This window comes from Chlorocebus sabaeus, chromosome 13 (assembly GCF_047675955.1).
Source record: "Chlorocebus sabaeus isolate Y175 chromosome 13, mChlSab1.0.hap1, whole genome shotgun sequence".
NCBI lineage: Eukaryota > Metazoa > Chordata > Mammalia > Primates > Cercopithecidae > Chlorocebus > Chlorocebus sabaeus.
This window is the reverse complement of record NC_132916.1, coordinates 31,279,603-31,301,071: the sequence shown is the minus strand read 5'-3', so window position 1 is coordinate 31,301,071 and position 21,469 is coordinate 31,279,603. Positions and strand designations below refer to the sequence as shown.

At 46.8% G+C, this 21,469-nt stretch overlaps 1 protein-coding gene across 2 annotated transcripts; it reads right to left on the bottom strand.

The window, feature by feature from the left end:
• Window positions 1-349: 349 nt before the first annotated feature.
• MTRES1 (mitochondrial transcription rescue factor 1) lies at window positions 350-20,769 on the bottom strand. 2 transcript variants are annotated; one of them, XM_008007445.3, is made up of 4 exons: window positions 20,697-20,769; window positions 9,110-9,591; window positions 4,670-4,742; window positions 350-635 (listed from the first exon to the last, which is right to left on the bottom strand). In XM_008007445.3, the coding sequence occupies exons 2-4, from the start codon at window positions 9,577-9,579 to the stop codon at window positions 456-458; spliced, it is 723 nt and encodes a 240-aa protein (XP_008005636.1). In that variant the 5' UTR covers window positions 9,580-9,591; window positions 20,697-20,769; the 3' UTR covers window positions 350-455. The 2 variants fall into 2 exon arrangements, with proteins under 2 accessions (XP_008005636.1, XP_008005637.1); XM_008007446.3 differs by lacking the exon at window positions 20,697-20,769 and adding an exon at window positions 20,165-20,504.
• Between the last annotated feature and the right edge of the window lie 700 nt (window positions 20,770-21,469).

Sequence of the window (21,469 nt, the reverse complement as noted above, 5' to 3'; positions counted from 1 at the left end):
CCTAACATCTGAAAGTACCCTTGACTTTGCTTGGTTTTGTCTAAAGAAACCTGAACCTGGGAAGCTGGCCCCGCTGGACAGGGAACATTTTAAATAAAAACACTAAGACACAACAAGGCCAGTTTATTTTACAATGACTCCTGAGGTAGTTTATGTGGGAAACAGCAGGCAAGCCATTAAAACCCTCTGGGGCTTAGTTCATTCTGCACACGTCTCACTCTGGCAAAGGGGTTCTCACACGAGGAGGTCAAAGGGGCATGGATCAAGGTGGGCAGGGGGTGGGGGTAAGGCAGGCCTTGGGAAGTGTCTCCAGATACGGATCCTAGTTTCTACAAAATGGCTCAGCAGATTCCACACATGCTAAGAGAACTTTATTTTAATAAAAATGTCCTCTTTTTCAGGTGACCCCTTCCTCTACCACTAGAAAGCAGCTTTACTGGTAAAAAGCAATCCATTTATTTAGATGTTCTCTTCTTAGGCAACTTTAAACTTTTCCACCGCCGTAACACCACTCTGTATTTTTCACTTTCAGTCTTTTCTTCAAACACTTTTTTCAAGAGAATCCGCATAACTGTCTCTGTTCCTGCTTCTTTATCCTCTCCAATGAGAAGATCCAATGTATCTCCCACTTTCACCTGGAAATTAAAAGAAAACGGAGGCTTGGTTACACTTCAGGAAATCCAGGCCAATGCAAACACTACTGCTTTGAGTTTTCACCACATGATCACGATCCAGAGGAGGGGCAAGTGAGAAAAGGCCCTGACCTCGGTCACTGTCACCTATCCCCAGTGCCTCAGCATGAAAGGGAGGGTGCCTCGGCCAGGTGCGGTGCCTCAGGCCTGTAATGCCAGCACTTTGGGAGGCCAAGCTGGGTGGATCACCTGAGGTCAGGAGTTCGAGACCAGCCTGGCCAACATGGTGAAACCTCATCTCTACTAAAAATACAAAAATTAGCTGGGTGTGGTGGTGGGTGCCTGTGACCCCAGATACTCGGGAGGCTGTGGCAGAAGAATCACTTGAACCTGGGAAGTGGAGGTTACAGTGAGCTGAGATTGTGTCACTGCATGCCAGCCTGGGCGACAGCAGGGGACTCCATCTCAAAAAAAAAAAAAAAAAAAAAAAGAAAGAAAGAAAGGGAGGGTGCCTTATTTCATTCAAATTATTATTATATTATTTTTTTTTTTCAGACAGAGTCTCGCTCTGTCACCCAGGCTGGAGTGCAGTGGCCGGATCTCAGCTCACTGCAAGCTCCGCCTCCTGGGTCCACGCCATTCTCCTGCCTCAGCCTCCCGTGTAGCTGGGACTACAGGCGCCCACCACCTCGCCCGGCTAGTTTTTTGTATTTTTTAGTAGAGATGGGGTTTCACCATGTTAGCCAGGATGGTCTCGATCTCCTGACCTCGTGATCCGCCCGTCTCGGCCTCCCAAAGTGCTGGGATTACAGGCTTGAGCCACCGCGCCCGGCCAACTTTCTGTTTTTTTAGTAGAGACGGGGTTTCACCATGTTGGCCAGACTGGTCTCGAACCCCTGGTCTCAAGTGTTCCGCCTGCCTTGGCCTCCCAAAGTGCTGGGATTACAGGTGTGAGTCACTGCACCTGGCCTACAATTCATTTTCAATAAGTAATATATGCATGTGATACAAAATTTAGAAGATACAAAAGGGTATACGAAGAAAAGGTATATAGGCCAGGTGTGGTGTCTCATGTCTGTAATCTCAGCACTTTGGGAGGCCAAGGTGGGCGGATCACTTGAGGTCAGGAGTTCAAGACCAGCCTGGACCACACAGTGAGACCCTGTCTCTATAAAAAATAAAAAAATAGCCAGACATGGTGGTGTGTCTGTCATAGCAGCTACTCGGGAGGCTGAGGTGGGAAGATCACTTGAGCCCAGAAGTCAAGACTGCAACGAGCTATGGCTGCACCACTGCACTCCAGCCTGGGAAACCGAGCAAGACCCTGTCTCCAAAATAAAATAAAAATAAAAAGGAAAAGGAAAAAGAAAAGAAAAGAAGAGATACAAAGAAAAGGATACTCTATGTATATCCTTTCATAGAGATATTGTGCATGATGTCTGCTTCTCTAAAGAGCAGGCTAGTGTGTGGCTAAGGAATGAATCCCTTTGGGGCTTCCTTGTAGCGTAGAGAAGGGGTGTTCCTCCTTTACCCGACTGATCCCAGGAAGAGATGAGTTTAGGAAGGATTCACTCCCCATACTTGGGCACCACACAGCCACTGTTTAATCAACAATTACCCAACACCTACCACACCCTGGGTTTCACCTGGTTTTCAGCTCAAAGAAAAGCTTTGCTGAATTGCAGGCAGCGAGGGTTAGAGCTGCAGCATCAGACAAGCACCTGACCCTTTGGGGTCAGCAGCCAGGCACAGGCTCCACAGAGCCGACCAGGGAAGGCGAGGCATTCTTTATTCCCCTGCATGGCCCTGTCCCTCAGCAGACACAAAGCAAAACTGGCTGGGATTAGGGGCTGTTCCAAATATCTACATTTCAGATCTCCAGTTAGCTGCAGTTTCCATGGCTACCAGGCCTCCTAGTAACAAGACAGCTGAGTGTTAATAATGCCCCCTTCCTTTGCTGACCCTCACAAGAAACCTGGAAGGCAGCTGAGACAACAGAACACCCAAGGCAGAATGAAGCAGCAGCAATTAGGCTGTAGTTAACAACATCACAAAACGGTGGGGGGAGAAAAATAGTCTAGTGGGGTTTGTAAATGAGACCCCAGCACAGAGACAGGGTTTTCAGGGAGTAATCATTCTTTACTCCAAGAACACATCTTGTTTTTGGAATACTACAGCTTAGAAGGAGGGCAGGCTAAAGGAGGAAAAAGCAATTCAGAGATGAGAAGGGTTTATGACTGCATGCAGCTCACTGAGCAACAGCTAACAGCCACAGTCCCAGCCTGTCAGTTCAAGTCAGGGGCATCACCAGTGCCTTGGGACTTGGGGGCTGAGACAGCATGGGGGACTTTTCCCTCCTTCTGCCCACAGAGCTGCAAGAACCTGCATGATCCCAGTTAGCAAGGACTGCAGGAAGCCTCAGTGCTCACCCAAATGCACAGCTGACAGCCTCAATGTCCCGTGTCCTAGGGCAACCGGATGTAGCTTGGATCCTCCAACCCCAGGGATATTTTGAAATATGAAAGATTAAATCAAAACAATCTCCAAAGTACATCTAACTTCTCTGGAACCTTTGTTCCCTGAACACGGAGTTACTATGTCTTCCAACACCTCACATGTCTTGTGTCTTCCACACTTTTTAAGGGTCTCTGTCATACCTTTTTATTGTGTTTTGTTAACTTTTATTACCAGTATTGTTTTTTCCAATTATGAAAGTGATACATACGCATGGTAAAAAAATTCAGAAAATAAAAAGCATGAAGAAAATTAACATAATCCATAATGTTTCACTTAAAGATAAATACTAGTAATAGCAGCATTGTAATTCCAGATGTGTATATATATGTAATTTACTTTTACAAAAACATATTTTCTAACAGAATTTTTTTTTGAGATGGGAGTCTCACTCTGTTGCCCAGCCTGGAGTGCAGTGGCGCCATCTCAGCTCACTGCAAGCTCTGTATCCTGGGTTCATGCCATTCTCCTGCCTCAGCCTCCAGAGTAGCCGGCACTATAGGTGCCCGCCACCACGCCCAGCTAATTTTTTTTTTGTATTTTTAGTAGAGATGGGTTTCACCATGCTAGCCAGGATGGTCTCGATCTCCTGACCTTGTGATCCGCCTGCCTCGGCCTCCCAAAGTGCTGGGATTACAGGCGTTAGCCACTGTGTCTGGACAGAATTTTTTTTTTTTGAGACAGGGTCTCACTCTGTCACCCAAACTGGAGTGCACTGGCATGATTATGGCTCACTGCAGCCTTGACCTCCCAGGCTTAGGTAATCCTCCCATCTCAGCCTCCCAAGTAGCTGGGTCAAGCGCCCGCCACCACGCTTGGCTAAGTTTTTGTATTTTTTGTAGAAACAGAGCTTTGCCATGCTGCCCAGGCTTGTCTTGAACTCCTGGGATCAAGTAATCCGCAGGCCTCAGCTCCCAAAGTGCTGGGATTATAAGCATGAGCCACTGTGAATTTTTATATATGATTTATTGTTAGAAAAGTGGAGACTGGAAACACATTTTCTTGTAACTGACTTTCACTTAACAACAGTATTGATATGGACTTGTCAGAAAATACAGAACACATCATTTTTTATAGCTGCTCTGCACACAAAGCTGTGCATCCAGCAAGCACTCACTGGGTACTGCTGAGCTGTACAGAACCACACATCTGCTCAGATACCACTGGCCAAAGAACAACTCTACATGGATCAAATGTTTCTTTGAAATCTGATTATGTGGATTCCATGAGGGCTAACATTAATGACCTGGAAGTTTAATTAATGGATTTCTGCCATTTCGAACAGTGGCGTATTCTAAAATTTTAAAAGGGAGAAGCTTCATCAGAAAGTCATTAAGGCTGCAAAAGTGAAAGTGCCTGTGTCTGAAGCCTGTAGCTGATTCCCACCAGCTTGAGCTGGAGGACCACAGAGGACCTCAGAGAAGGAAGAGGAGCCAGAGGGAAAATTTGGGGCAGCATTAATTGAGTTACTAGCAGAGTAAGTGATGAAAACATCTGGCTGTCATTTTAGGTTAGTATCTCACCGTTCTGCTTTTCTTCCATAATTTTTCCTCATTCAGTCTGAGTTGACCTTTGTAGAATGCATCTTCCACTTTGCTACAAAAGAAAAAAAAAAAGCAACAATGAACACAATTTGGGTGATGGGTAAAGCCCAGACTTCATCACCATGCAATATATCCATGTAACAAAATGGCACTTGTACTCTCAAATCTAATTTTTTGTTGTTTTTTGAGACAAAGTCTCACTTTGTTGCCCAAGCTGGAATGCGGTGGTGTGATGTTGGCTCACTGCAACCTCCACCTCCCCGTTTCAAGTGATTCTCCTGCCTCAGCCTCCCAGTAGCTGGGACTACAGGCACACGCCAACATGCCTGACTAACTTTTGTATTTTTAGGAGAGACGGGGTTTCACTGTTGGCCAGGCTGGTCTTGAACTCCTGACCTTGTGATCCACCCACCTTGGCCTCCCAAAGTGCTATGATTATAGGCATGAAACACTGCGCCCTGCCTTGTATCTTTTTTTTTTTTTTTTTTTTTAAGGTAAAGTGCTTTAAAATATAGAAATATACTCAAAACAATCGCAGTTGACCCTTGGCCAGCACGGGCCCAAACTGTGCAGATCCACTTATATGTGGATTTCCTTTAGCCTCTGCCACCCCTGAGGGCAAGTCCACACCTCCTCTTCCTCCTCCTCCTCAGCCAGGATGAAGACCTTCATGATGATCCACTTCCACTTAATAAATAGTATATATATTTTCACTTTCTTATGCTTTTCTTAGTAACATTTTCTTTTCTCGAGCTTACTTTATTGTAACTGTGTATCAGTAAGGCCTTTGGTCAACAGTAGGCTATATCAGTAGTTAAGTTTTCGGAGTGTCAAAATATTACGAGTTAAGTGTCAAAAGTTGTATGTGGCATTTCAACCGCATGGGGGTTGGCACCCCTAACCCCCACACTGTTCAAGCATCAACTATATACAAGTTTGAGAGAAACACTTGCCATTTTTATTATTAGTATTATTTTTTGAGACAGATTCTCACTCCATTGCCTAGGCTGGAGTGCAGTGGTGCGGTCTTGGCTCACTGCAAGCTCTGCCTAACAAGTTCACGCCATTCTCCTGCCTCAGCCTCCCAAGTAGCTGGGAATATAGGCGCCTGCCACCACGACAGGCTAATTTTTTTTTTTTTTGTATTTTTAGTAGAGACGGGGTTTCACCGTGTTAGTCAGGATGGTCTCGATCTCCTGACCTCGTGATCCGCCCGCCTCGGCCTCCCAAAGTGCTAGGATTACAGGTGTGAGCCACCACGCCCAGCCCTCCATTAATGTTTACTCTGACAGTGATTCTCCACAGTCTCCATTTTGAGTCCTGGGAAACTGAAAGTCACCTGCTCTGGTGTGTATCTAAAACAGGGAGACCAAAGGGCATTTCTAAATAGATGTCGAACTGCTGCAAAGATTTGGGCAGTTAATTGGATGGAGCCTTAAGAGAGGTTTTAGCATACATGTCAAGCTCCATTCTGGACAGGGGCCTGAGGTACTCCACCTGACTCCCAGTGCAGAGATTACACGGCCAGGCTGCAGCTCTGGTGATTCACGACAGCCAAAGTGAGTGGGCACTGCCTTTCCCTCAGATACCTGCTCTGTACACTGAGAGAAAAACCAGGCACCACGTGTATGGCAAGGCTATTAAGAAACCCTCTGCCAGTTATTCCAATCTGACAGCTGCTGTTCTCTCTGAACTTAAGTCACTGGGGCAACAAGACTAGGGGAGGAAGCAGCCAAAAATCAGTACACCCTTTCTTTTTGATGATCTGATTCCAGGTGACTGACATGTGGAGCTCGGCTTAATAATAACAGCAGCAGTTTCTACTCTGGGAGAGGAGAGGCCTCCTTATTAGTTTGCCAGAGTTTACAGAGTTTAGAGAACATTCTCTAATGGCACCCTAATCAGAATGCCAAGGGCAGGGCCTGTGGGCTGGCTCATTTTTATTAATCTCTTTTTTTTTTTTTTCTGAGACGAAGTCTCGCTCTGTCACCCAGGCTGGAGTGCAGTGGCGCGATCTTGGCTCCCTGCAAGCTCCGCCTCCCAGATTCACGTCATTCTCCTGCCTCAGCCTCCTGATTAGCTGGAACTACAGGCGCCGCCACCACGCCCAGCCAATTTTTTCTATTTTTAGTAGAGACGGGGTTTCACTGTGTTAGCCAGGATGGTATGGATCACCTGACCTCGTGATCCACCTGTCTCGGCCTCTCAAAATGCTGGGATTACAGGCGTCAGCCACCATGCCCAGCCCTTTTTATGAATCTCTTAAGCTTCAAGGATTAAAAAATTAAACTATGACATTACATTAGGTCATAAAGGAACTACCTACACAAGACATTTTTCTGCATTTATTCATATCACAATTCTTACATTGTATACAATATGCATGCAATCATTCCTAAGGGAATAAATGAACAATGAAGGCCACCTTTTTTTTTTTTTTTTTTTTTTTTTTTTGAGACAGAGTCTTGCTCTGTCACCCAGGCTGGAGCGCAATGGCCAGATCTCGGCTCACTGCAAGCTCCGCCTCCCGGGTTCACGCCATTCTCCTGCCTCAGCCTCCCGAGTAGCTGGGACTACAGGCACCCGCCACCTCGCCCGGCTAGTTTTTTGTATTTTTTAGTAGAGACGGGGTTTCACCGTGTTAGCCAGGATGGTCTCGATCTCCTGACCTCGTGATCCACCCGTCTCGGCCTCCCAAAGTGCTGGGATTACAGGCTTGAGCCACCACGCCCGGCCTAAAGTCCACTATTCTTACATAATTAATCTAGCAGAGAGGGAATCAGAATACTAAAGAAATCTTTGCTGGGCGTAGTGGCTCACGCCTGTAATCCCAGCACTTTGGGAGGTCGAGATGGGCGGATCATGAGGTCACAAAATTGAGACGATCCTGGCTGGCACAGTGAAACCCTGTCTCTACGAAAAAAAATACAAAAAAATTAGCTGGGCGTGGTGGCAGGCACCTGTAGTCCCAACTACTTGGGAGGCTGAGGCAGAAGAATGGCGTGAACCCAGGAGGTGGAGCTTGCAGTGAGCCGAGATCGCGCCACTGCACTCCAGCCTGGGGCCAGAGAGCGAGACTCCGTCTCAAAAAAAAAAAAAAAAAAAAGAAATCTGAAAAGTTAGACTCAATACCTCTATTATACATGAACATACGTAGTATTTTCTTCAAAACAGCCTGCATATATTGAGTACCTACTATGTGCCAGACACTGTTATAAGTGCTTGAGATAGATATATATGCACTCAATCCTAGCAACCACTCTCTAAACTAGGTTCTATCATCTTCATTTTACAGATGAGAAAACTGAGGCTCAGAAAGTTTAAGTAACTAACCCAAGGTCACACAGAACCAGGACTGAAACCGCAGTAATCTGGCTCCAAAGCCCACATTCTGGTTGTTTTTTTTTTTTTTTTTTGAGATGGAGTCTCGCTCTGTCGCCCAGGCTGGAGTGTAGTGGCGCCATCTCAGCTCACTGCAAGCTCTACCTCCAGGTTCATGCCATTCTCCTGTCTCAGCCTCCTGAGCAGCTGGGAGTACAGGTGCCTGTCACCACGCCTAGCTAATTTTTTGTATTTTTAGTAGAGACTGGGTTTCACCATACTAGCCAGAATGGTCTTGATCTCCTGACCTTGTGATCTGCCTGCCTCAGCCTCCCAAAGTGCTGGGATTACAGGCATGAACCACCACGCCTGGCCAAAGCCTGCATTCTTAACCATCATCTTATTATACATCATGCTGTTAATTCTAAGAGATACCTTTTTTTTTTTTCCAGATGGAGTCTTGCTCTGTTGCCCAGGCTGGAGTGCAGTGGCGCAACCTCGGCTCACTGCAACCTCTGCCTCCCAGGTTCAAGCAATTCTCCTGCCTCAGCCTCCCAAGTAGCTGGGACTACAGGCGCCTGCCACCTCGCCTGGCTAATTTTTGTATTTTCAGTAGAGACAGAGTTTCACCGTATTGGCCAGGCTGTCTTGAACTCTTGACCTTGTGATCCACGCAGCTCGGCCTCCCAAAGTGCTGGGATTACAGGCATGAGCCACCGTGCCCAGCCGAGGTACCGTTTCACATTATAGCATTTGTGAAATATCCCGGTGCATTTTATGCTTGCTACATACATCTAATATGGTGATTGATTCATTTTCTCCTCAAGAAGCTGTTATTAAATCAATGGTTCATCTTACAGTCAACTGTGTCTTAGATTCAAATTTTCTAATATGGCACATGGGATTTGCAGGCAGTCACTTGTCTTCTTTGGAAATCAGTTTGCTCATCTATAAAATGAAATAATTGAAACAGGTTACCTATAAAGGTCCTTTTATTGTGGTTATTCGTCACCATAATATGGGCCAAGTGATTTGGAATGCTACATTAAAATAACATGACTACGAGTGAGTTTATAATGAAACGTGTATCATACTCACTTTCTCCCAATATCTAGCCCCGTCTTCAAGACAACATCATACCGAAAAGACTGCACTGCTTTTTCCAGGTCTTTATAGTCTTTGACTACAGTAGGGTCATCCTCAAGCTCCTCTTCCTGCTCACTCATCTCGTCATGATCACTTTCTTCATCAGAATCCTCTTCATCTACTTTATGCAGAGACTTTTTAGTAGATTTTGTAGAGCTTATATTACTTTTGAGTCTTATGGAAAAAGGAAAAATATATTCTGGAGATAGTAAAAGTCCTGGGAGTCTCAGTGAGAAAATATTATAAAAAAGTGTTTTATAATTTGGTGCACGTAACTTGGTACTAGAAAAATACAAGTATCGATTCCAGGAAGTACAGAGTTTGTATGACGCAGGTGTCCCTCGGAGAACACCCCAGAGTCCAATCCAGGCATCTGGCTTTCTTAAAACACCAGCAAGCAATTTAACACTAGCCATAGCCATGGCGCTTATAATCTGAAACAGATAATAAATCAGTTTTATCTCACAAGTGCAGTGTCATGACGTTCTTACAACATAAACCATATGCACTATGAACACTTTGTCTAGTACTATACGTATGCGCCCCTAAAAAGTCCTATTGGGCCTGGCGCGGTGGCTCACGCCTGTAATCTCAGCATTTTGGGAGGCTGAGGTGGGCAGATCACCTGAGGTCAGGAGTACAAGACCAGCCTGGCCAACATGGCCAAAGCCCATCTCTACTAAAAATACAAAAATTAGCCAGGCATGGTGGCAGGCACCTGTAATCCCAGCTACTCAGGAGGCTGAGGCAGGAGAATCACTTGAACCTAGGAGGCAGAGGTTGCAGTGAGCCGAGATCACGCCATTACACTCCAGCCCAGGCAACAAGAAACCACATCTCAAAATTAAAAAAAAAAAAAAAAAAAGTCGTATCAATCTGCATGTACCAGGGGCCATATATCACAGCATAGTGAATCTTCTAGCTGCAACTAATGTGATTAGCTCATAGGATTGTCAGAAAGGTCCAATGTGATACTAGTATGTGTGAAAGCACTGGTTCTACTCTTCTCCCTCCCCCAAATTAGCTTTGGGTACTGACTGCTTCTAAAAAAATACTAACAATAGTTCTCAATGATTTTTGGTTTTTTTAATTTTCAATTTTTTTTTTCTTTTTTGAGATGGACTTTCGCTCTTGTTGCCCAGGCTGGAGTGCAATGGCACCATCTCGGCTCACCACAACCTCTGCTTCCCAGGTTCAAGCTATTCTCCTGCCTCAGCCTCCCCAGTAGCTGGAATTACAGGCATGCATCACCATGCCCGGCTAATTTTGTATTTTTAGTAGAAACAGGGTTTCTCCATGGTGGTCAAGGTGGTCTCAAACTCCCGACCTCAGGTGATCTGCCTGACTTGGCCTCCCAAAATGCTGGGATTATAGGCGTGAGCCACTGTGCCTGGCCGGTTTTTTTTTTTTTTTTTCTTAAGGAAAATTTGGAGAGAAAGACTGCTGACTGACACACATTACATCCTTACAACACTGACTTTGCCAAGGAAGGACACCAGATCATGACTTCATGAAATCGAGAGTGAATCTCTAAACCTTATTTCAACCTCCAGCCCTAGCAAATCAGAGGTAAGGGTGAGCAAACTGGACAGACCTGCATTTGAACTCCTTTTACATCTCCTTCCCAATGTTTAACAGAGGCATTAGCTAGCAGACAAGGAAGGGGTCTAGAGACCCACAAACTAGGGAATTGTGACAAGTGCTTGTGACATGTCAGAGGGCAATCAATTCCTACAGTTACTTCAAATGAAGGACAAACCATCTTATGATGGTGGCAGAGTCACACCCACCCCCTCCCCTGCAAGTATATCAAGAAGGTTTTAGAGACCATGATTTGGTAATGAGGGAAGCGTTTCCATATGATCAACATCCTTGTACTGTGAGTCTGCAAATGACTTTCCTTTGTGCCCTGACTGTACCTTAAGATTGATACCTCTGATTATGGCCCACTCAAAAACATGGAGCTAGCTACTTCCAAATTGTATTTAACATTTTGGGCCTTATTTTCCTGGCAGGGATGAGCATACAACAAAATCTCAACTCTATTAATCCACCACTCTTGGGACTCCAATCTAAGTCTTGAAAGAGAAATAAAGCAGACTGAATGTAAAGACTCTATTTCAACATAACTATAATTTGGAACAATTTTAAAATGCTAGGGTGGGCATGGTGGTTCACACCTGTAATCCCAGCACTTTGGGAGGCTGAGGCGGGTGGATCTCCTGAGGTCAGGAGTTCAAGACCAGCCTGGCCAACATGGTGAAACCCTATCTCTAATAAAATTACAAAAATTAGCCGGGCGTGGTGGCGTGCACCTATAATCCCAGCTACTTGGGAAGCTAAGGCAGGAGAATCGCTAGACCCTGGGAGGTAAAGGTTGCAGTGCGCTGAGATCGCACCACTGCACTCCAGCCTGGGCAATAGAGTGAGACTCTGTCTCAAAAATAAAATAAAATAAATAAAATGCTATATAATCCAGAGTACTCTAAAATAATGACTAGAAACTACCTGAAATACGTTCAAAAGAAATGTTGCCAATAATTACTTTTACACATATTCTAATATAATAAAGAATGAATAATACCCATTAATAGGAATGTCTTTAAATTTTTTAGATTTAATTTATTTAGTAGAGATGAGGTCTCGCTAATTTTAAATTTTACATAATCAGGCTGGGTACGGTGGCTCACGTCTGTAATCCAACCACTTTGGAGTCTAAGGAGGGAGGATCACTTGAGGTGAGGAGTTCAAGACCAACCTGGCCAACATGGCGAAACCCCATCTCTACTTTTAGTACAAAAATTAGCTGGAGCCGGGCATGGTGGCTCCGGCTGGTAATCTCAACACTTTGGGAGGCTGAGGCGGGCAGATCACTTGAGGTCAGGAGCTTGACACCATCCTGGCCAACACGGTGAAACCCCACCTCTACTAAAAATACAAAAAAATTAGCCGGGTGTGGTGGTGGGTGCTTGAACCTGGGAGGCAGAGGTTGCAGTGAGCCGAGATCGTGTCACAGTACTCCAGTCTGGGCAAGAGAGCGAGCCTCCATCTCAAAAAAAGAAAATAAATAAAATTTTACATAATCAGAAATAAAGGAAGAAAACACCAGATTTCAGCATTTCCCAGACTGTTTATTTCATTGATTAGTACAATTAAAAATTTTTTTAAAGGTAACTAGGCTAGGAGCAGTGGCTTACACCTGTATCCCAGCACTTTGGGAAGCTGAGGCAGGAGGACTGCTTGAGCCCAGGAGTTTGAGACCAGCCTGGGCAACAGTGAGATTCCATCTCTACAGAAAAAAACAAAATTGAGAAAGATACCTCATGGTGGACTCCAAGAAAGATTTCATGCCAGAAGAGTAGGAAGGACATCATCTCAGAATTATACATTTTTTGAGATGGCGTTTTGCTCTTGTTGCCCAGGTTGGAGTTAAATGGCTCGATCTCAGTTCACGGCAACCTCTGCCTCCTGGGTTCAAGCACTTCTCCTGCCTCAGCCTCCTGGGCAGCTGCAATTACAGGCATGCGCTACCACGCCCAGCTAATTTTGTATTTTTATTACAGACAGGGTTTCTCCATGTTGGTCAGGCTGGTCTCGAACTCCTGACCTCAGGTGATCTGCCCACCTCAGCCTCCCAAAGTGCTGGGATTATAGACGTGAGCCACAGCACCCGGCCCGAATTAAACTTCTTTAAGATGAATACATTCAGCATTATAAGAAATCAACTGTTGTCATTTATTTTTCTCACTGTGGGTCTAGGAAAACTTTGGCACAGGTTTGTATGGCCAGTGGCCCAGTGTTGGCAACAGCAGTATATTTGTTTTTTTTTTTTTTTTTTGAGGCGGAGTCTCGCTCTGTCGCCCAGGCTGGAGTGCAGTGGCCGGATCTCAGCTCACTGCAAGCTCCGCCTCCCGGGTTCCCGCCATTCTCCTGCCTCAGCCTCCCCAGTAGCTGGGACTACAGGCGCCCGCCACCTCGCCCGGCTAGATTTTTGTACTTTTTTTTTTTTAGTAGAGACGGGGTTTCACCGTGTTAGCCAGGATGGTCTTGATCTCCTGACCTCGTGATCCGCCCGTCTCGGCCTCCCAAAGTGCTGGGATTACAGGCTTGAGCCACCGCGCCCGGCAACAGCAGTATATTTGAATATCAGGGGCATTAACTTAAATTAGATGCCCCCCAATAGTCATAACTAGAAAAGGCTGAGTATACCCCCTATATGCAATAATTTTTTTTCATAAAATTTCTGATTATATGTATATAAAATAAATTTTCATGTAGAAAATTTGAAAAAATACGAGGAAAATTGGCCGGATGTGGTGGTTCACTACCTGTAATCCCAGCACTTTGGGAGGCCAAGGCTGGCAGATCACCTGAGGTCAGGAGTTTGAGACCAGCCTGGCCAACATGGTGAAACCCTGTCTCTACTAAGAATACAAAAATTAGCCAGGCATGGTGGTGGGCGCCTGTGATCTCAGCTACTTGGCAGGCTGAGGCAGGAGAATCGCTTGAACCCAGGAGGTGGAGGGTGCAGTGAGCCAAGACTGTGCCATTGCACTCCAGCCTAGGCGACAAGAGTGAAACTCCATCTCAAAAAAAGGAAATTAAAACCAGCCCTAGTCCAATCCATGTTAACCACTGTTAACAAGATTTTAGCATAGATCCTTCAAAATGGAAAATCTGAAGAAAAATAATTAACTCATAAGCACAGCCTCTCACACTCTCCCAACCACCCAAAACACACAGGAAGGTTTAGCCATAGGTGGCCAGAGCTCTCTAACATCATCCCCAGGAAGTCTGTGTTGGTCCTAAGTCCTAGAGTCATTAGTAAAAGTTTTACTTTGGCGGCTCATGCCTGTAATCCCAGCACTCTGGGAGGCCGAGGTGGGCGGATCACCTGAGTTTGGGAGTTTGAGACCAGCCTGGCTAATATGGAGAAACCCGGTCTCTACCAAAAATAAAAGATTAGCCAGGTATGGTGGCACATGCCTGTAATCCCAGCAATTTGGGAGGCTGCGGCAGGAGAACTGCTTGAACCTGGAAGGTGGAGGTTGTGGTGAGCCGAGACTGCGCCATTGCACTCCAGCTTGGGCAACAAGAGTGAAACTCCGTCTCAAAAACAAGAAAAAAAAAAAAAAAAGCAGCCTCTGAAGGATGACTTTGTGCTGTTCCCTCATTTTGCAGATGAGTACAAACAAAAGCTGAAGCAATTTAAGAATAAGCTAAGTGGCACAGCTAGTAAATGAGATGGAGTCTTACTCTGTTACCCAGGCTGGAGTGCAGAGGTTCAATCTTGGCTCACTGCAGCCTCCGCCTCCTGGGTTGAAGTGATTCTCGTGTCTCAGCCTCCCATGTAGCTGCAATTACAGGTATGTGCTGCTGTGCCTGGCTCATTTTTGTATTTTCGTAGTGACAGGGTTTCACCATGTGGCCCAGGGTGGTCTTGAACTCCTGACCTCAGGTGATCACCTGCCTCGGCCTCCCGAAGTGCTAGGATTACAGGCGTGAGCCACCACGCCTGGCTGGTCAAGTCTTCTTAAGGCTCATTGTTTTTACTGTGGGCCAGGCATTGCTCTACACATTAACTCATTTATTCCTTGCAACAAGCCCATCTCAGCTATAGGGTCACATAGACACTATTCAAATCTAGGCATCCAAGCTCCAAAGCCTAGACTCATTACTACCAAGCTGAACTGTCCATCAGTCTTCCAACTCCAAGTTAAGTGCTCTTTCTTCCACACCCTGACATCTATTTTCTTATTTTTTTTTTTCTGGAATAAAAACTCACCAACTAGTGCAATACCTGAAAGAACAGATAGTTTTCAGGGACAGAAGAGTGGGAGGAACTGTTGCCCCAACTTAGAAGAAATTCTAAGAGGAGACACCTAGGGGAGGGAAGTACCCATGGCTAGGGGTAGAAGTCCTGTTTCTGTGTCAGACCCTGGGTGCCCACATTCCCCATCTGTAAGTCCTATTTTTATTTTTATTTATTTTTAGTATCTTTTTTACACTCTTCCTGCCTTTGAAAAAAGTCCTAGTTTTTACCATACCATTGTTTACTTTGAGGAATGCCTAGATATGATGTGGTTCTCTGCTGGCGTCACAAGTAGAGTTACAACTACCTGCATTAGGAAACCTTTCCTAGCAGAAAATAACCATTTAGAATCAGATGCACCTGTAAACTCAACAAACATACCAAAATGTCAAGCCACGAATTCCCTTGTGTTTATTAGCTACTCACTACCTCTCACTGTGATCAGCTTAACTTTCTAGCAGGCAAACATTGGCAGATGATGGAAGCTTAGATAAAATTCATTAAAAACATAAAATTGAGGAAACATATTAACCTAATTCTTGCTGGAGATGACGACTATTTGTAGTTGTCAGCAGTGGGCACTCAGGGTCACAAGGGAGGACCCAGATTCTGCCTCAGAACTTTGTTACTATTTTTTTGAGACGGAGTCTCATTCTGTCGCCCAGGCTGGAGTGCAGTGGCGCAATCTCGGCTCACTGCAAGCTCCACCTCCCAGGTTCATGCCATTCTCCTGCCTCAGCTACCCAAGTAGCTGGAACTACAGGCACCCGCTACCACGCCGGGCTAATTTTTTGTATCTTTAGTAGAGACGGGGTTTCATCGTGTTAGTCAAGATGGTCTTGATCTCCTGACCTCGTGATCCACCCACCTTGGTTGCTCAAAGTGCTAGGATTACAGGCATGAGCCACCGCACCCGGCCCTGCCTCAGGACTTTGAAACTGTTCAAGGGAGCCCTGAGTTGGAAGTAGGGGTACCAGAGAAGAGAACTAAACAGGCACCCAGCTCCTCTCCAACCGAAGCAGCACTGGAGAATACCGGGTTCCTTACAGCTCATTTGGAAAAAAAAATATATCTACTACTGAAAAGTTCCTGTCCTTTTGTCATGGTCTTCTCTTCCTCCACACTCCACACAAGCCACATCCTCCTCTACCAAGCCATGCTCCACATGCCCTTTTCCATACTCTGGTTGCACCAATGCTATCCATCTTTTTGTTACTTTCAAATTAAGTCACAAATTATCTCCCAAACTCTAAGGGTAGTGATAGGGCCTACACAGTGCCCTGTTCTTCACTCCTCTGCTCAGGACATACCAAACCCAGTGAATGGTGGCAGATTCAATTTCTAGAAATGAAATGAGCATCCTGCCCATTACTACAGCCACCCCCACAATCACTTGTTTGCTCACATGTGCCAAGTGCCTGGGTAGGCCTTGGTATAAAACACACAGTCCTTGTCATCAGGGAACTGCTGTTTAAGTGGAATGTGGGCAAGTAAACTGCCTGCCATGGCACACATGTGAAAGCAGGTCCAGGGGAGGCTGAATCCTGCACCAGCTGGAGCGCAGAGCAAGGATGCCTACAGAGTTCTGTGAGCAAAGGGCAAAGGGGGCCTGAAACTGAGCCATGGGAAAACATCACGTTACAACAGTAATTTTTTTGCTTGATAATGGACTATTCCATTGGCATGCTGTTATTTTTCTCTCATTCAAGGATGAATGAGGATGAGCATTCAAGGATATTCAGGGTTTTTTTTTTTTTTTTTTGAGATAGAGTCTTGCACTGTCGTCTGGGCTGGAGTTCAGTGGCGTGATCTCAGCTCACTGCAACCTCTGCCTACTGTGTTCAAGCGATTCTCCTGCCTCAGCCTTCCCAGTAGCTGGGACTACAGGCACGGGCCACCATGCCCAGCTAATTTTTGTATATTTAGTAGAGATGGGTTTCACAATGTTGGCCAGCCTGGTCTTGAACTCCTAACCTTGTGATCTGCCTGCCTCAGTCTCCCAAAGTGCTGGAATTACAGGCATGATCCACCACACCCAGCTCAGGCATTCTTGCTCTGAGCTCCAGCTGGTGCAGGGTTCAGCCTCCCCTGGACCTACTTTCACATGTGTGCCCTGGCAGGCAGTTTACTTGCCCACATTCCACTTAAATGGCAGTTCCCTGACGACAAGGACTGCGTGTTTTATACCAGGGCCTAGCCAGGCACTTGGCATATGTGAGAAAATGAGTCAATGTGGGGGTGGCTATAGTAAAGGACAGGATGCTGTTACTTTTCTCTCATTCAAAAGCAATCAATTACACAAACCTCTTGCCTCCACACTCCCCAGCTACCAACTCTTTTCTTGCCCCTCTTTACCATAAAACTCCTCAAAATGGTTGTCTAACTCTCCTCAACTCCACTCCTTTCATTTTCTAAATCCAAAAGGTCATGTCAGTCCTCATCTTAATTGACTTCTCAGCAGCACTTGAAAAAACTGATTACGCCTCTCTTCTTCACTTGGTCTCCAAGACACCTCACTCCTGGTTTCCTTCCTATCTCTCCTGTGGCTTCTGCTTCTCAAGACTCCTTTGCTGGCCGGGCATGGTGGCTCACGCCTGTAATCCCAGCACTTTGGGAGGCCAAGGCGAGTGGATCACCTTAGGTTGGGAGTTCGAGATCAGCCTGACCAACATGGAGAAACCCTGTCTCTACGACTAATACAAAAATTAGCTGAGCGTGGTGGCACATGCCTGTAATGCCAGCTACTAAGGAGGATGAGGCACGAGAATCGCTTGAACCCGGGAGGGGGAGGTTGCAGTGAGCCAAGATTGCGCCACTGCACTCCAGCCTGGGCAACAAGAGAGAGACAATGTCTAAAAAAAAAAAAAAATTAGCCAGGCATGATGGTGGGCACCTGTAATCCCAGCTACTCAGGAGGTTGAGGCAAGAGAATCATTTGAATCTGGGAGGCGGAGGCTGCAGTGAGCCGAGGCCATTGCACTCCAGACTGGGCAACAAGTGCGAAACTCTATCTCCCCCCCCCCAAAAAAGGAGACTCCTTTGCTGCGTCCTTCTCTTCTCCCTGACATCTTTCTTTTCTTTTTGAGACAGGGTCTTCCTCTGTTGTCCAGGCTGGAGTGCAGTGGCGCGATCTTGGCTCACTGCAACCTCTGCCTCCTGGGTTCAGGCCATATTCTCCCACCTCAGCCTCCAAAGTAGCTGGGATTACGGGCACCTACCACCACACCGGGCTAATTTTTATATTTTTAGTAGAGACAGGGTTTCACCACGTTGGCCAGGCTGGTTTGGAAATCCTGACCTCAAGTGACCCGCCCACCTCAGCCTCCCAAAGTGCTAGGATTACAGGCCTGAGCCACTGTGCCTGGCCTTCCCTGATATCTTAAAGTAGGAGGGGCCCAGGGCTCTATCTTTGGTCCTCTTCTCTTATACGTTCACTTTATCCGGCTCACCTCTTAAATGTACCCAATTAATTCTTACAAATGCATTATCAAGACACCAATCATTTCTATGGCTTTAAATACCACCTATATGCCAACCACACCCTAATCTATATTCCCATTCCAGGACTTTCTCCCAAATTCCAGACTCGTACATCTGTGCAGAAAAGAATATAACAGGCCTGAGATTGCTATCCTTAGAATGCCTGCTTGCATAGCTGGCCCATGGCTAGTGTCTGGGAACTTGAACTTCATGACAGTTCCCAGAATTCCCACCTGGATAACAGCGGCTCACTGTGCTGAAACTGTACGATGTGATTCTGAACACCTGCGTTTTTCTGGGGTGGCTGAAATTTTGGCACACTTTAGGCAGACAGTGCCTATGTGACTTTTTATTGGAAAAATGAGCTCTATGAGCTTTCCTGATAGAGATCTCTCACGTCTTGTCATAATTTGATGCTGCAAGAATTAAGCATACCCCATGTGACTCCACTAGGAGAGGACTCAGAAGACTGCACCTGGTTTCCTCCAGACTTTGTCCCATGCATCTTTTCCCTTTGCTTATTTTGCTTTGTATCCTTTTGCTATAATAAATCACAGCTGTGAGTATGACTATGTGCTGAGTCTTTTGAGTCCTCTTAGTGAATCAATGAACCTGGGGACCTGCAACACAATATCTAACTGCCTATTTGACACCTCCATGTGGGTACATAATAAAGTCATTCATACGATGTCACTCCTTTCCTCAAATCCCTACAAAAGCACTCAGAGAAAAGCAAAGTCTCTACCATGGTCTAAAGGCTCTACAGGATCTGGTGCTCCCTCAGCCCCCATTTCCTCTCCAACCTCATCTGCAATCTGACTCTTGCAAATTCAGCTTCAGCAACACTGGCCTCCTTCCCTTAATTAAGCACTCACCATGTGCCACGCACTAATTTGGGCACTAGAAATTCAGCAGAGGAAAAACATATGGATGAAGATTCCTATTCTTGTAGAGTTTATACTCTAGTAGGGGAAACAGGTACACATACACAAAAAAAACACCGTGTAAATTACATGATAGCTAGTGGTTAATGCTCTAGGGGAAGAAAGTGGAGCAGGGTAGGGGGATTGAGAGGGCAAATGAGGTCAGGCAGGTGGCTCACGCCTATAATCCCAGCACTTTGGGAGGCCAAGGCAGGAGCATCGCTTGCGTCCAAGAGCTTGAGATCAGCCTGGGCAACACAGTGAGATCTAAAATAAAAATAGGCCAGACGCAGTGGCTCACGCCTGTAATTCCAGCACTTTGGGAGGCCGAGGCGGGCGGATCACTTGAGGCCAGGAGTTCGAGACCAGCTGGGCCAACATGGTGAAACCTCGTCTCTACTAAAAACACAAAAATTAGCCAGGCGTGGTGGTGCACACCTGTAGTCACAGCTACTCGGGAGGCTGAGGCGGAAGAATCGCTTGAACCTGGGAGGGGGAGGCTGCAATGAGCAGAGTTCACAGCACTGTATTCTAGGCTTGGCCACAGAGCTAGTGTCTTAAAAAACGACAAAACAACACCCCCCTGTGGAATAAAAATTGATCAGAACGGGTGCATTCGAATGAATCAGGAAAAGAACACGCAATGATGGGCCCTGGGAATTGACCTGATAGAAGTTCATTTTAAAAGATCTCTTTGGCTTTGGCGTAGGGTGAGTGGAAGAATGATCACGGCAGAAGCTCATAGGAGGTTCTGGGTGATATCTTCAGGAGAGGTATACAATCTGAACTAACCGAAGACTGGAAGAAAAGCAGTGTCTGTAAGAAAAGCAGCGCTGACTTTGACCCGCTTGACGCCAGGAAACGCTCCACATTCCTGAGCCCGTTCACCGCTCCGTAAGATGGAGAAACTGGTCTAAACGCTTTGAAGTCTAATACAGCTAAAGATCCTTCCCTTTACTTGGGGACCTCGGAGGCTGCAGGCTAATACAGGGTCGGGTTCCTCTAGCTCCCTCCCCGCCCCTGCGGGCAGTGCACCTTCCTGGGTCCCCAAGGTCAAAGGAAATGGACAACTGCGTTCCCGGGTTCGCAATCTGCATTCGGAGCCAGCAGGAGCGATCGGACGCAGAAACGGAAGTCCTCGCCGCGCTCAATTACCGCAGCCCCTGCGCAGCCCTGGGCTCGCGGGGCGTCCCGAGGCTGGCAGAGGCGTCCCGAGGGACACTCATGGGGAGACCCGGCTGGAGCGTGGGCGGGGCGGCAGGGCGAAGTGACAGGGGGCGCGGGCAGGGGGCCCGGCGCGGCGCACCAGCAGAGGCGCACTCACCTGTACGTCAGGCCCTCTCGTCCCTCCCCGTGGCCGCGCGGACTGCAGGCCTCCAGGCCACCCCTACCTGCGCCCCGCCCCTTCCGCCGGCGCCGGCGCCGGCGCGGTGAGAGCGGGTCGAGCGGGGCGCGAGACCTGGGCAGCAGCGAAGCAGCGACTCCTGCTGGAAGCCGCGTCTCGGAGGACTGAGCGGGAAGTAGGCTCGGGGCACAACCGCAGGCGAGCCCAGCGAAGAAGCCAGTGCCGCCTGATTCCATCTGACCGAAGAGAGCTCATCTTAATTCTTTTTTATTTTTCTTTTTTCCTTTTTTCTTTTCTTTTTTTTTGGTTGAAACCGAGACTCACTCTGTTGCCCAGGCTGGAGTGCGGTGGCGTAATCTCAGCTCACTGCAACCTCTGCCTCCTGGGTTCAAGCGATTCTCGTTCCTCTGTCTCACGAGTAGCTGGGACTACAGGCGTGAGCCACCACGACCGGTTAACCATCTTAGTTATTAATGAAGTGATCCTTTCTCTGGGGCCACTAACCCCTTTGAAAAAAAAAATTTTTTTTAGACGGGGTCTCACTCTGTTGCCTGGAGTGCAATGGTGCGATCTCGGCTCACTGCAACCTCTGCTACCCAGGCTCAAGCTATTCTCCCCACCTGAGTCTCCCCGGTAGATGGGACTCCAGGTGTGCGCCACCACGGCCTGCTAATTTTTGTTTTGTTTTGTTTGTAGAGATGGTGTTTCGCCATGTTGCCCAGGCTGGGACTCAAGTGAAGCGATCTTCCGGC

What these genes read in the sequence shown, in the direction of transcription:
- MTRES1 (XM_008007445.3), bottom strand. Translation starts at nt 9,579, where the DNA reads ATGGCTATGGCTAGTGTTAAATTGCTTGCTGGTGTTTTAAGAAAGCCA. An exon ending in GGGCTAGATATTGGGAGAAA is followed by an intron (nt 4,743 to 9,109) that starts GTGAGTATGATA and finishes TTTCTTTTGTAG; the next exon opens with CAAAGTGGAAGATGCATTCT. An exon ending in TATGGAAGAAAAGCAGAACG is followed by an intron (nt 636 to 4,669) that starts GTGAGATACTAA and finishes TTTAATTTCCAG; the next exon opens with GTGAAAGTGGGAGATACATT.